Source organism: Bactrocera oleae, chromosome 2 (genome assembly GCF_042242935.1).
Source record: "Bactrocera oleae isolate idBacOlea1 chromosome 2, idBacOlea1, whole genome shotgun sequence".
Classification (NCBI taxonomy): domain Eukaryota; kingdom Metazoa; phylum Arthropoda; class Insecta; order Diptera; family Tephritidae; genus Bactrocera; species Bactrocera oleae.
The window spans coordinates 76,255,497-76,270,665 of record NC_091536.1 but is presented as its reverse complement, the minus strand read 5'-3'; the positions used below and the strand labels follow the sequence as shown (position 1 = coordinate 76,270,665).

General features: G+C 31.5%; 1 protein-coding gene across 1 annotated transcript in view; it reads right to left on the bottom strand.

Annotated features, from left to right (window-relative positions):
• Positions 1–1,028: 1,028 nt before the first annotated feature.
• qless (decaprenyl diphosphate synthase subunit 1 qless) overlaps positions 1,029–15,169 on the bottom strand; it is a 72,195-nt gene continuing 58,054 nt past the window's right edge. The window contains exons 6-8 of the mRNA XM_070105699.1: positions 9,622–9,753; positions 8,081–8,275; positions 1,029–3,245 (exon numbers count right to left, since the gene is read on the bottom strand). Of these exons, the coding sequence (XP_069961800.1) occupies positions 3,024–3,245; positions 8,081–8,275; positions 9,622–9,753 (549 nt within the window). The 3' untranslated portion in view covers positions 1,029–3,023. The remainder of the gene's footprint in view (positions 3,246–8,080; positions 8,276–9,621; positions 9,754–15,169) is intronic.

Here is a 15,169-nt window from a genome sequence, read left to right as displayed (position 1 = left end):
GACTATCAACTCGGCATTATAGGTCAAAATTGTTTTGAAAATTTTTCTGCAGCTATAACAACAACAACAAGTAAGATATAGCTTGACTGAATACCTGCAGTTGCTCTTATTGCAATCGACCGCAATAAAACGATATCTTTGAAACAAATATAAACTAAACATATATCCTCAAAATAAGATGAATCTATGCCATTGATATCTGCATGGAAATTTTGTTATATCCTATGAAGCTGAGGGTCTATATATATATCTCTATATAATAGACAACCTCTTAATAAAACGAATAAAGAGGTCAGTAGTCCCAATCCATAAAAAGAGGTGATGGTCGCAAACAAGTATGTATCTACAGTACTTCTTAACTTATGTATGACAAATCTTCCTCTTTTTAAATGATGACTTGCTGATCAAATCACCAACGAAAATAAAAATAAAAATCTCGATTTACTTCACAGGACCCGAGTATTGCTTCCACAATTACAATGCGGATACTATTGTAGATGTCGGTACCACCGGTAACCGCTAACGGCAACAATAAGAGTTTGAATATAGAGTATGATAATAAAGAGTAATCTTTACAACAACAATTACTAATTTGAATGCAAAACAGAGAATTTATTTTTATATAGGTATGTATACTCACAGATGTGATAATGAAAAAGCTATAACGGGCATTACTTTGCAACAAAATTGTTGTTGTTCTGACAGTGTAGTACGTTCCGTTGAAGTGTTTCGAAGTTAATTAAAACCACAACATAGTTAACTGGTATAAAATTGAACTTGTATAAATTTTCACAATTAATAAGCAGGTATAAAAGGTATAACAGTCAGCTGCTATAACTTTTAACAACCTCTAAACTGGTATAATTTCAACAGCTAATAAACTGTTATAAGTCGGTATAACCTTATGATGGTATACATTTTAGCAACTAATATATTGGTATAAAAACAATTAACAGACTGGTATAAATATTTTTAATATTTAATGTATTAGCATATGTACACACATTTAACATCAGTAAAAAAATTGATTTTGGTTTTAAAAACATTTTATTATTCTTTAGTCAGCATAACAATTCGTACATTTCTCATTGATTTATTTTGTAAAAAACAACTATTTATATTATGCATTTTTCATGCGCACATACAAGCATATATTTAGATATCTTAATGTTTTTTTTGTAAATATATGTCACGTGCTTGTATATATGTACTCGCAATTGTAAAGTTTTTTAAATGAAATACAATTTTATATAAGTAGACATGCGATTTGTAAGATCTTCAAAATATATATTACATAACAAAACAATATTTAAAATAATATTTAAATTAATATTTAATCAATTTAATTGAAATAATATAAAATACAAATTATATTTTTGACTAAATTACAGTTATGTGCGCACGTCGAATAATAGCTGTACATTGTCCAATTGGAAAGATGGAGAGCTAACCTGCCTTTTGTCCAAATTTAATATTTTATTAAATAGTTATTATTACTTTTATACAAAATTTTGCATAATTTTTATTTTTTTTTTATTTTTTCTTTTTTTCTTTTTTAATTTTGTATCTTCGGTTTCTCTTTCCATGTGGGCCCTTTTCTAAATCTCTCACTTCCACCAATTTTTTTCTTGTGAGTAGAAAGAAATGAGGTATGCACCGCGACCTAAGGTCTATTGTGCCCTTTATTGTGAGTATTCGTATATATTTTCAAAAAACATTTTTAGTGCGCACAAACGCTTAATTATTGATTTTTATTATTGATTTAGTTGAAATTTAACTCAAATATTCAATCATTTCACCGTTCACTTGGAATAAGTGCTCTAAACAGCTAACAAAGAAAGATTTTTCGCTTTTAGAAATCATAAAATTTGTTATACGCTATATACATAGTTCTTTACCGCTATATATAGATGTAAAACTTTATCAAAATTCCTCTTCAATCATCTTTTGTAAGGTTTTTTAGTATTTGAAGAACACATTCGTCATATTTGCTTCCATAATTATACTTTTTAAGTATACCGCGTCAACTGTCCCATTTGTACAATAGTTGTGTATATACATGCGTATAAACAGTTATTTCTTGTCTACTTTATATATATATAATTGTTTATTTTCTTTTTGTTTTTGCTGTTTTTTATACAAACTAAATTAACTTTAACCAACCTTTCTCCCGTTTTGTTTGTTTGCTTGTTTATTTGCTGGCTTTTTAAGTATGTCAGTTGCTGTTTTTTGTTTTTGTTGTTTTGTTTTGTTTTTTTTTCGCATATAATATATAAACATTGCTATGTATTTAGTTATATACACATTAAATATTTTCGGTTTGGTTTAACTTATTTCCTGCGTATATATATTTTGTTTAAATGTATATATATTTATTTGTATTTTTTCTGTTTTTCGATCTCCTCTTTACATTACCATAAATTATTTACAATGTCAACAAGACTTACATACTAATGCATAAAATTATTAAAATAATATTTCTGTATGTTTAAACTATATATATGCTTTACACAAGATAAGCAAAACAAAAAACAGTAAACGCATAGTTTTTGCTACGCTTGGTTGTTAACTGTAGTTTGGTCTGCAGTTATCACTGCAATATACACAGTTATCTTATATAACACGCTTACAGTTTATTTTATTTTTATTTTTTCATTTTTTCGCGCTTCTGTGCTTTGACAACAATATTTATTATTTACTTAATTTGTGTATTTTACAGTTTTTTACCTTTTTTGTTTTTTTTTTTTAATTTAATTTTTTTCATTTCTGCACATTTGCATATAAAATCTATTCATAATTAATTTTGGACTTGGTTTATCGTTTTATAATTATGTTTATATAATTACAAATTATATATTAGGTGTGTGTATATTTATAAAAATGTATATAAGTGTGTATATTTAAATTATTTAACATTTGCAAGAGTTTTTTTGATTTGTGTATTTTGTTTTGCTTTTGTTCTTGTGTTATGTTGCACTATTATGTGTTGCACCAGCAGCCCCCTGCACCCGTAACTTAAGCTATTATTTCATACGATTAATGACTAAATCCGCGACCACTTGCAGACCCTTCTGGTATGGCGACTCGGTCAGCTCCTGCGCCAATCGTATCGCTTCGATGCAGTGCTTCTTGGCCAAGAAGCGCGTCTGTTCGAGTCCGTGCGATTTGTGGACTAGTTCGAAGGCACGTTCAACATCGCCAGGTTCACTGAAACGACGCATTATCATCGGATTAAGTTCGGGATACTGTAATAGAGAAGGGAGATACATTTTATAAGAGTTCTTTTGCTTTTTTTTTAATATTATATTGATGTTACTAGACGAATATTATATTGATTTAATTACATGTAAAGGAATTTTTTCCTCAGAATATGCGTTCTATTATATATTTAGTTTATTCCCCATATAATATCATTCCCTATATATTATATTATAATCATACTGTATGGGAGACTTTGCTAGAGTATATACCTATTTCGCCTAAAGGTAGGCATAATTTTTTTATTTTCAAGTATAAAATGATACCAATTCGTAAAACAAAATTAAAAAAAACAAGTAAGGAAGGGCTAAGTTCGGATGTAACCGAACATTTTATACTCTCGCAAAGTCAAATGGTATACTCGTTTGAGATTTCTTTGTGGATTGACTGATATTTTCGGTAGAAGGTCAACTATAGGCACTGGGGTCCACATATTTAGTACTTAGGGGCTTGAACAGTTTTGGTTCGATTTAGACAATTTTTGGTCACAAGGTGGCATACTTTAAACGTATTATTCACGCAAAGTTTTACCCCGATATAATCATTGTTGCTTGATATGCATAGTGGAAAGTGAAAGAAACAGATGGAATTGAAAATGGTGTTTCATGGGAAGTAGGCGTGGTTGTAGTCTGATTTCGCCCATTTTCGCACTATGACATAGAAACATGAAAAGAACGTTACGCACCGAATTTGGTTGAAATCGGTTAAGCAGATCTCAAGATATGGGTTTTCACCTAAAAGTGGGCTGTGCCACGCCTACTGTCTAATTTTGAACGCGGTTCCTATAAAGTCATCTTATACCATCTCAGAGATAAAATTTAATGTCTCTGGCGTGTTTAGTGCTTGATTTATCGCGCTTTTAGTAGTTTTTAACAGTACCGTTATATGGGGAGTGGGCGGAGTTGCCACCCGATTTCAACTATTTTCACACCGTCAATAGAAGTGCTAAAAACATTTGCTTCCAGTGAATTTTGTTATTATAGCATTAGCGGTTTAGGAGATATGCACATTAAACCTATTAGAGGCGGGACCACGCCCACTTTTTAAAAAAAAATTTTAACTGCAGATGCCCCTCCCTAATGTGATCCTGTGTACCAAATAACAGTCTTGTATCTTATTGCGGAGCTTAGTTATGGCAAGTTATTTGTTTTTGATTAATGGCGTTTTGTGGGCGTGGCAGTGGTCCGATTACGCCCATCTGCAATACCAACCGTCTCACGGTACCATGAAACATGTCTACCAAGTTTCATAAAGATATCTCGATAGACGGACGGACGGACAGACAGTCACCCGGATTTCAACTCGTCTCTTCATCCTGATCATTTATATATATATAACCCTATATCTAACTCGATTAGTTTTAGGTGATACAAACAAACGTTAGGTGAACAAAACTATTATACTCTGTAGCAACAGGTTGCGAGAGTATAAAAACTATTAAAGAATTTTTTCAAAATGATTTAAGACCCTTCTGACTATAATAAATTTATTTTATTTACCACAACATATTTCTTTGGGTGTGAAACTTGACTAAAATTGATTTTTCGCCGAAAAGTAGGCACCAATATTTACTATTTTCAGACATAATATGCTACTACTTCGTAAAACAGGGCATGACGCTTGCTAGAATATTGCAAAATTTGTTTACAAGATTTTAAAAACCCTAGAATTTGTGAAACTCTAATGCTAATATAGATTTAGTTAGATGTGCGAAGTAAAAAATAATTTCGTATTTAAATAAAAAATAAATAAAAAATTTTTTGACTGTGTCAATCACAAAATAAAATGGTATAACCCCCAAAATACTTATTTGCACATATTGGGTGCAAGACTTTGTTAAAAATGTATGCTTCGCCTAAAGGCAGGCACTATGTTACGGCAAAACAAAATGTTTTAAATCCTTAATAAAGAGTTCAATTTTGATCAATCCCAATACGAGCCCATTTCCACAAAAGACTCATAAAATAGTAACGCCAAATCAGAATAATTTCAAAGCTAAACAGATATTTACATTAGCAATCAAAATCGATTCTAAGCGCCATAACCTTTTTAACAGAACACACAATAATTCGCCAGAGATATACCTAAAGCGCCTAAAAGCAGGCAATTGTAGCGGCAATTCAGTGTCAGATTTCGATTTCGATAAAGCGCCAACAGCGAATAAGCGTAGCGTAACAAGGCAAACAATTCCCCTACTGGCAGTCACAAAACAATACAAACTCACAGCAATGTTGGGGTTCAAAATAAGTCAAGCTTAGCCTAAACTGAACTATTACACTCCGAATGAGTGACACCCTACAATTGTTGCTATAACAGACATTGTCATTGTAAGCGATGCGCGACTGGCGTTATTCCATTTTTATAACTGTCGCACCGCACCTGTCACTACCGTCAAAAGTGTCACATACACGCGCGCAATTCCTTTGATGCATAATATCAGTTGTTGTTTGTCGCTCTCCTGCTATTCTGCTGCCGCGCTGCCAATCGCTGCTCACCTGCTATGGATTAAAAACCACCTCACGTCCATACAAATTGCTTCGCATATCAATTTTCGAAAAAATATTCAATTTGATTGCGTTGCGTGGTTAGTGGCACAGCAGAGTGTTAGCGGTAATTAGTGCCGTGGAAGGGTAACCAGATTTTGTAGCAGTGTGAGAGGGGTGTTACTGCAAAATTCCATAATATATGATGCCAACTAAATAACTTTATGATGCACTGCTGTTTTTGGACTTGCGTAGCATCGGTTTGTTTTTGTTACGAATAAATAGGCACACACATACTTGATTTGAATTTGAGTCATTGCTATTTTAATGCTTTATTATCTGTTTCAACTTGCATTGCATTTAAAGTGCCGTAATGCCGAGTACGAATTAATAATTGTGCGTGTGGGTGAGAATAATATTATGCGATAGGGTAATGTTATGTTGACAACTGTTAATCGTTATTTTACTAACACTTTTCTGTTAAATTAACTCACGGTTATTATCAGCTGTTAACTATGAGTTGTCAAAATAACGAGGGAATGAGTATTAAAGCTGCGATGTTGCCTTTTTATCGTCTTAAAGCTTCTCAATAATCCCTTTTCAAGATATTTTAAACTATAGACCTTCTTAAACATTTTTAGTTGATCTTCAATTAAGGTACTAAACTTCAATTTGATGAGCTATACCTTTTGAACCTCTACACTACTACTATTCTCCTAAAGTCTTTCTCCTAATATCTTATATTTATTTATTACTTAAAATTTTCTAACAGATGGCAACCTTCTAACTTTTTTATTTTAAACAATCCTGCAAAGATGAACAACAGCAAAGAGAAAATACGCCATATTTTACATTATATATATTTTCGATAGAGGTGAGAGCCCGGGATAATGTTTATGGTTCTAATAACGATACAACAAGCGCAATTTCCGTTTTGTCGATTCGATGCCGGTAATTTAGGTGACAAAGATACACCACGCTCTGGAAGTCTTTATATTGTCGAAAGCATCAATAAAGTGATGGAAATCGTCGAGTCCAACCATCATGTAAGTACAGTTTCGATAACCCAGCAGCTTACGAAAAGCCGTTTAAAACCATTTAAATAAGGCTGGATACAAAAAAAACACAAAAGGACCTCATGGAGCGAACTTCCTTTTGCAAATTGCTGCTGAGCCGAAAACGGTTGTGTTCGTGTCGCGGTCAGCCGGCACCAACTGCGGCTAAGCCAGGAATGACGGCCAGGAAGGCTTTACTATGTGTTTGGTGGGATTGACGGGAAATCATCTACTATGAGCTGCTCCCCTACGGTCAAACTCGTTATACGGACCTGTACTATCAACAATTGGACCGTCCGAAGGAAGAAATCGCATAGAAGCGGCCAGCTATGGCCAATAGGAGTAGAATTCTGTTCCATTAGGACAACACCAGACCACACACATCGATAATGACTCGCCACTAATCCCGGGCGCTTTGTTGAAAGCTTCTTAGGTATCCATCTACCAGAAAGAAATTACTAAGCTTTCCTTATTTATTTTTATATTTTCGATTTCAGCCCTAAAATTTAGCAAGAAGTGTCTCCAGATTATTATAATTTTACAATTTCCTCCACTTTGAATGAAGGTCGATAGAACACTAAGCTTCCACCATCTCCATATACTTACACACTATGTTCTACGCACTACAATTTTATTACATTCAAATTAAACGTCATAAATCTTAGCAAGCAACATTGTATTTATATATATAAATATGTACAAAGAAACAATAAACGCATTTAAGTGTAATAAAGTGCAAAATTCAACAATCAATATGCGTCTGACAAGCCGAGCTAGAGAACATAAGGAACTGCATTATGGCGAGCATGAATGCAACCATGCAAAATTGCATAATTAAGTGTTTGTGTCGAGATTTATTTGACTAGCAACAGCATTAATCTGTAATTTATTTGACACTTGTATGCAACGCGTAGCGGCTCATAAAGCGACGGCGTGGTGCACATTTACGAGAGGTGGTATTAAGGGAACGGAAGATGAATAAATGCTCTGATGTTATCATGCTATAAACATGACTTGTTGTTGTCGAAATTCTGGTATATAAACCGCATAGAAGTGAAAAAATAAGGAAGTGCCATTTATAGCTCAATATTGAGATTTATGTGCATACAAATATTTATACAATATATTAGTTATTTGTAGAATTTCAAATTAAGCTAATTAAATTACTCGAGGGTTCATGATCATTGCAAAAATTGTGATTGTGTTCACTTGGAAAATATGTGCACGTGTCTTTCGGCAAAAATATGAGAGGTTTTATATAAGCTTTGTTAATAGGAAGCTCACCTTTTCGCATGCAAAGAGCACCGGCGCTGTGGCTAGGCCCAATTTCAAATCGGCAGCTGTTGGTTTACCCATTGTTTCGGCGGTTGAGACAAAGTCCAGCATATCGTCGACCAGTTGAAACGCTAAGCCCACATTGCGTCCATATTGGAATGCCAATTCGGCGATGTTTTCATCTGCTTCAGCGATTATAGCCGTCTGTGGGTAAAAAATAAATAAAATAATACATTAAATATAAATATTATTTTTTGAAAGCAAATGAAATTTAAGAAATTTTTACAGTAACAGATTTTTATAATTAAAATTCTAAAATAATAATAAAATTTATAACTTAAATTAAAAGAAGAAATAAGAAATAATAAAAAATTAAAAAAAAACATTACAGCTTAAAACCCAAATATTAATAATAATAACAATAGAATTATTTGCATATAATATAAATTTAAAAAAATACAATATTACGCTCATTATTAACAATTAAGTTATATAATACTTAAAAAATTAAGTATTTTAAAATATTAATTGTCTAACAAAAAAAATTGTTATTTTTAATTTTAAATAATTTTTATTTCATTTATTTTATCCAATTATTATTAATTTAAACAAATGTATTTATTATTATTAAATAATTTTTATTAATTTAAACAACTTTTTTTATTTTTAATTTTTTTTTTTTCGTTTTTAAACATTTTTCGATAAATAATTTTTAAGTTAAATGAGAAATATACGATTTTTAGTACTGGAAATACACATATATATAAATATTTTTAAATATAGTAATCGACATTAAAATAATACGAAAAATGTTATCCAATTTTATTTGCATATGCTTTTTAAGCAAAAAAAAAAATATCAAAAAAATTAAATTTTAATTAAATAATAACATAAATGAGATGGCATAATTAAATTAAACATTCTTTTAATAAAGGTTTTGTCTTTATATAATTTATTTATTTTGTTTTCTTTCAAAATTTATGTTTTATTGTTTTCCAATAATGTGTTTTATAAATTTCAATTTAGAAATATTATATAAGTAAATATTTTTAATACACTCGATATAGTATTTTCTGGATAATAAAAAAAATACACAAAATATTTTATTAAAAATATATGAAATACTGAAATGAAGTATTATTTACTTATTATTTGCGCAAATTAAAAAATATAAAAAAAAAATATATTAATAAATAAAAAAGTAAATTTAAAAATAAAATTAACAGAAAAAAATTGTTCATTAAATAAAAAAAATAAATAAAAATATTAAAAAAATGCACCAAGAAATTTCGAAACTGAAAATTCGTTTATTATTAAAAGTTTTTTTTTTCGCTCGTGGCCTACGCTTGACTGCAATGTCGGTATTTTCGTTACTAGTTTCGCTACATTTCAAGCGCTTGTTCAAGCAAGCGCACTTGCTGTCAGACAGACGATTTATCAAACTGCAGTGTAAATATGTACATATGTATGGTATGGTATATATCCATGTGTGCACCGCTTTATGCAATTGCGACTTTGGCTCTTATCCGCTACGCATAAAATATACTTACCGCTTTCAGCGCATTCGCTATGAGCGAGGCCGTCTTCCTGTATGTCTTGGTTAAATAGTGAGCGAATCGTTCATTTTCAGTTTCCTTTGAGCCAAGTTGCATGAATTCGCCTTGAACCAGATCGGTTAAAATCTAGAAGAACGTAAAAACGTGAATAAGTGAAAATGTGTGTAAAATTTGATTTGTGTACAAATTATGTAAATTGTGTAAAAATTCTAGGATTGTGCGTTTGCAGTATTTACAATATTTGTGGTATTGGAGGTGGAACTTTGAAAAAAAAGTAAATATTATTTTACAAAAATTCTTTTTTCTTGGATATTTAAACAAAATTTTGCTATTTGTAAAATTCCACATCTTGAAAGAAATACGAATTAGTAATAAAATCATTTAAATATAACTATTCCTAACCAGGTAAATGATAATTATTATAATACACTAATAATAATCATTAAACAAAGTTCCCAATTAAAGTCGGAATTGTATGTAAATATTATATTACTGACTAACATAAACTCACAATCCAAAGATATTGGCAGAAATAAAACAAAAATCTACAATAGTTTCATTGCCACTGTTGTATATAAATATATGTAATTAATTCGAAAATTCGAAAATGTAATAAACTCAACTTAACCACTGGAAGTGGGTTAATGAGCACAAACTTAACTGTTATTTAGCATATTTACAAGTACATTAAAGTCTAATGAATCACATTACAACAAATATTTGAATATTTGTATAAATGTGTGAGTAGAATTAAGCAATTAGCAGAGTAATTAAAACTATAACTTCATTACATGCAGTACAACAATAGTGCACTGCAACAACAATAACAAATTAGCAAGTACAAACTCATTACAACGTCCGAATTCGCAAAGCAACACGCCAACTGAGGAAGGGCTGACGGCTACTCACTTGGAGGGCGAATGCGTAGAAACTTTAATAGCAAACCATCACAAATCTAAATTTGTAAATATATGCTTACAAAAGTATTACAAGTGCATGTAAGCAAGATTATTTGCACATGACTACAGCCGTAAGTGTTGCATGCACATGCCAAAACGCAGCAAAAGCGCTTAGGTTGCAAGCAGTTGTTATCGTCTTCGCCTTGAAATCGAAAAAGTTCGAAGACGAAACGCTACGCACGCAAAAACACTTAAGTTACTGGGTTCTCCTGCAGTTAGTAGAAGAACAAGGTTTTAACTGGGCATAACCTGGCACGCATGTACACGCATGGTCACTGAAATGGATACAATAGTAAGTGTAATTGACCGCTTCGAGTTCATGTTTCATTAAATGCTGCTTAGATTTTAGTTTAAATGCCACTATAATTTTCATAATATAATGTTTGTATAGTACATTTTGAATTTAGTGCTATTGTACTTGCCTTAATTACCGTAAGTGTATTCTACATTTTACTATGCTAACTTTTTTATTTGCCTGTAATGCATTTTAATGTTGTTTACGAACTTTCAGTTGCCACTGTAATTTTTATATGCAAAAGTTCGCACCACTGCACTTTGAGTTTTGACAAAAACATAACTAGCTGTCATCCACAAGTGGTGAGAACTTGTTACGGAGGGTCTAAGCAAAAATAAGCAGAAGGACAAGCTTTGAAAAAAGTTTTTTGCCTTAGCTAGGGACCTTAGCTACTTTATTCAAGAGGAAAAAGTAACTCTTATGACAATTCATCTTCCAGAAGTATTTACTATTTCTCACAAGCGAGGAAACACACTATACAATATGGATATACTCAGTTCAACGAATTATTCTGATGAGAATTCAAATTCCCCAACGAAACGAACGTAAAATTTATTTACTCATTTTCCTCTGTCGAAAAGGTGTTTTCTCTAAGCATAAGTACGTGTATTTTAATACCAGGATTCTTCCTCTGTCTACTAAGGGTCTGCTCTAGTAAACTTGTATATGGATTATTATCGTGTTGTGAGTATTTGAACACCAGGTGAGGTTCTCTGTCTACTAAGGGTTTTCTGTGGGATTTAAGTATCATTGTCACATTGTGTAAGTCCTGTTACACTACTTGGTGTATAAAATATAAGCTATGGCGCCAAAATGTAGACAACATGTTGAATTCATACTGAATCTTTACATATATCAAGAGGTGTAGACATTTGTTAAGATATTCTTTGTAAAATATGGACCATAAGGATCATTGTCATGTTGTGAAATTCCTCTTACACCAGAGAAGATATATAGTGGAAACTACAGCGCCAAAATGTAGGCAATATTTTAAACTCAGCTCGTATGCTTTGCAAACAATAAGAGGTGTAGGCATTTTTTAAAATATTTTTAGGTTCATACCACTAGGAAAACTTATTAATTATATTTTCGTCCGTACACACAATCAAAACAACTTTTCGAGAAAAAAGTGTTTAAAATTTTGTAAACCGATTACACCAAGTTTAAAAATGCATATATATACATTCAGATCTCCATAACAATTTGAAACGACTCGAAATTTGTGTATGTACATATATGACTCAACAATCTCGTGAGTTATGCTATATTTAAAAAAAAAAAAAGTTACAACTATAAAATGAAAACGTCTAAATTTTTAAAGTTTTGAGTACATTGAAATAACGAAAATAAAAATATCTCTAAGTATATGTTTACAATTTTGCTTATATTTGCTTAATTCGATTAATTCATTAATAAAATGTCACAGAATATTATAAATAAAAAATTAATAAAATAAAAAAGCACTAATGAATTATTTATAAAACACAACAACTGTCAATTGAATATATTTTCCTACGTGTTTTGGCCGATTATTTTTTGCTCTTTTATAAATCGTTTCCTTTATAAATAAAGCGCTTATTTAAACATTTGCCGCATATGGAATTTATATCATAAACAAATCACAGGCAATTATCAGCATTTTAATAGATTTCAGATTGCTTATAGTTGCATAATTTTTTGTAGATAAATGCACATGTGTATATGATAGCATGGCTGCGCAGAGCAAATACCCTTTAAATCACAGAAAGCAATCAATCGCAAGTTAAACAGTAACATGCTAAGCTTTACGTGCGCAGCATGAAATCGAAATCGACGAAGCCAGTACCTTCTGTTGCTATTTTGAGGAGGGTGAGGTGATTCTATTATATACAAATGGTATATGCTGCAATATACACAAATATGTACATCTAAGAGTGCCGTTATATTTCTTAAAAAACAAAAAATAAATAACTAAATAGTTTCGAAAAAAAAATGTTAAAATGTATATAGCAAAAACTTCAAATAAAATTAAAAATTTAAGTGATTTTTTTTTGTTTTGGAAAGTCCGCTTTGCCAATTAACATGCCAACAATGTCGCTTTTCGTCGTCAATCGAAGAAATTTGAAATTTATATAGCAAGAGTAAATCGTCAGTTTGTAAGGCAGCTATATGCTATAGTGTTTCGATCTAAACAATTTCTTCGGAGATTGCAGCATTGCCTTAAACAATAACCCATGCAAAGATATCTCGTCAAATGAAAAAGTTATCCATACAAGCACTTGATTCGATCGATTAGTTTGTATGGCAGCTATATGCTATAGTGGTCCGATATTGGCGGTTCCGACTTGGTGAGAAAATGACGGGTGCAAAATTTCAGATCGATATCTGAAAAACTGAGGGACTTGTTCGAATATATACAGACAGACAGACAAACATGGTTAAATTGACTGAAGTTTTCTTTTGGGTATTATAAACATCGTGACTAACTTAGTATAGCCTCTTCAGGTTATAAAAAAATAATAATGAGAAATAAAAAGGTCATACATCAAAATAATAAAAGAAGGAGACATTTGGAAGAACTCTGACTTCGGTAAAAGATGGTAGCGTAGCCGCTGTGGGAAATTATTTTTAAAATATACGAAGGCAAAAGTTCATGAAAGATGCATATATTTATTAGCAAGACATATTTAATTTCTCCTTGAGATAAAAAATCTTAGAATTTGAGTACTTAATAGCAAAATCAGCATGGTACTTCTAGGAATTTTCGAGCAACAAATCCGGCTTAGATATCAAATAAGATGTTCATTATCTGCTTCGCAAATTTCAGGCATAGTTATGTAAATAAAATGAAGATGTAATTTACATTTAGCACCTCTTAATAGTTAAATCATACTTAAGCATACATAAATACTCAAATTTATGAGCATACACCTGTTTGCAAAAGAAATAAACGACTCAGAATACATCAGCTGGGGATTTACCAATTTAATTTATGCTGTTCTAAGTATAAGCAAAGAAATTGAAAGAACATACACGCACCTAAACCCAAATACAGGTTGGTCGAAAATTTGGTTGGTTTCACAAAGAAATAACACAACTAGCTGCAAATGTATGTTTTTATCAAGGTAGTACAGCTGTCGTGTGAACACATGTAAAGTTACAATTCTTCCGTCAATTAATTCTTGGTTTACAAGCAATTTGAAGTTGACGTGTCAGAGTATTTTTTTAATATGGAAAAAATTTAAAATCGCGCAGTTTTGAAAGGTTTAAAAGCATAGGAATTTTATGAACAATTTTTAGAAGTACATAAGGAGTCCCCACCTTCAAAACGCACCGTTCAATTTTGGGCTGTGAATTTAAACGTGGCGACCCAAAACCGCAACCGCAACAGAAATCATTGAGCAAGTTCATAATATTGCTAGTGAAGATACAAGTTTGACTAATCGATCGAATCAACAAAAACTGAATCGAAAACAAATTTCTCTGCAAAATTTGGAGCGTTTTAAGCAGAATCAAACCGATCTCTTGTGTCGTTATATAACTATGGATGAGACTTGGAGCTACCACCATGATCCTAAATTGAAACAAGAACGTTTACAGTGGACTGAAACTTATTGTTCAGCTCAAAAGCAGGTAAAGTCACAACGATCAACAAAGAAGGTTATGGCATCAATTTTTTGGGATGCAATAGGAATTTTGTTAATTGATTATCTACTGAAAGATGAAACAATGAACTCTGAATATTATTGCAGCCTTTTAGATCAGCTGAATGAAAAAATTTGTGAGAAAAGACCTGGTTTCCAGCACAAAAAAATCACTTTTCATTAAAACAATGCGCCTGCTCACAAAGCTGTTTCAACAATGACAAAATTCAACAAAGTACGAATTGCTTGAGCATTCACCGTATTCACCAGATTTGGCTTCCAGCGACTACTACATCTTCGGCAATCTGAAACAATTCCTTCGTGGAAAGCGTATTTCGTCGAATGAAAAAGCTATTACAGCCATAGACTGGTATTTTGCAGAGCTTCCGAAAAGTCATTATAGGGATGGATGGAATAAGTGTATTAAAGTTAAGGGAGATTATATTGAATAAAAAAATATATTTCGAACCAAAAACAGAATTTTTACATTCCGAGCGCAAAAACTTTTCAACCAACCTGTACATACACATAGCACGTTTAAGATATACAAAAAGAAGAAAAACCACTTTGGGTGAATGAACTTTAAAGCCAAAAGGGGTGTCATATGAATCTAGTATGTAAGCTTAAAGACTGGATAAAAAAGGAACAACTGCTAATTTTTTCAA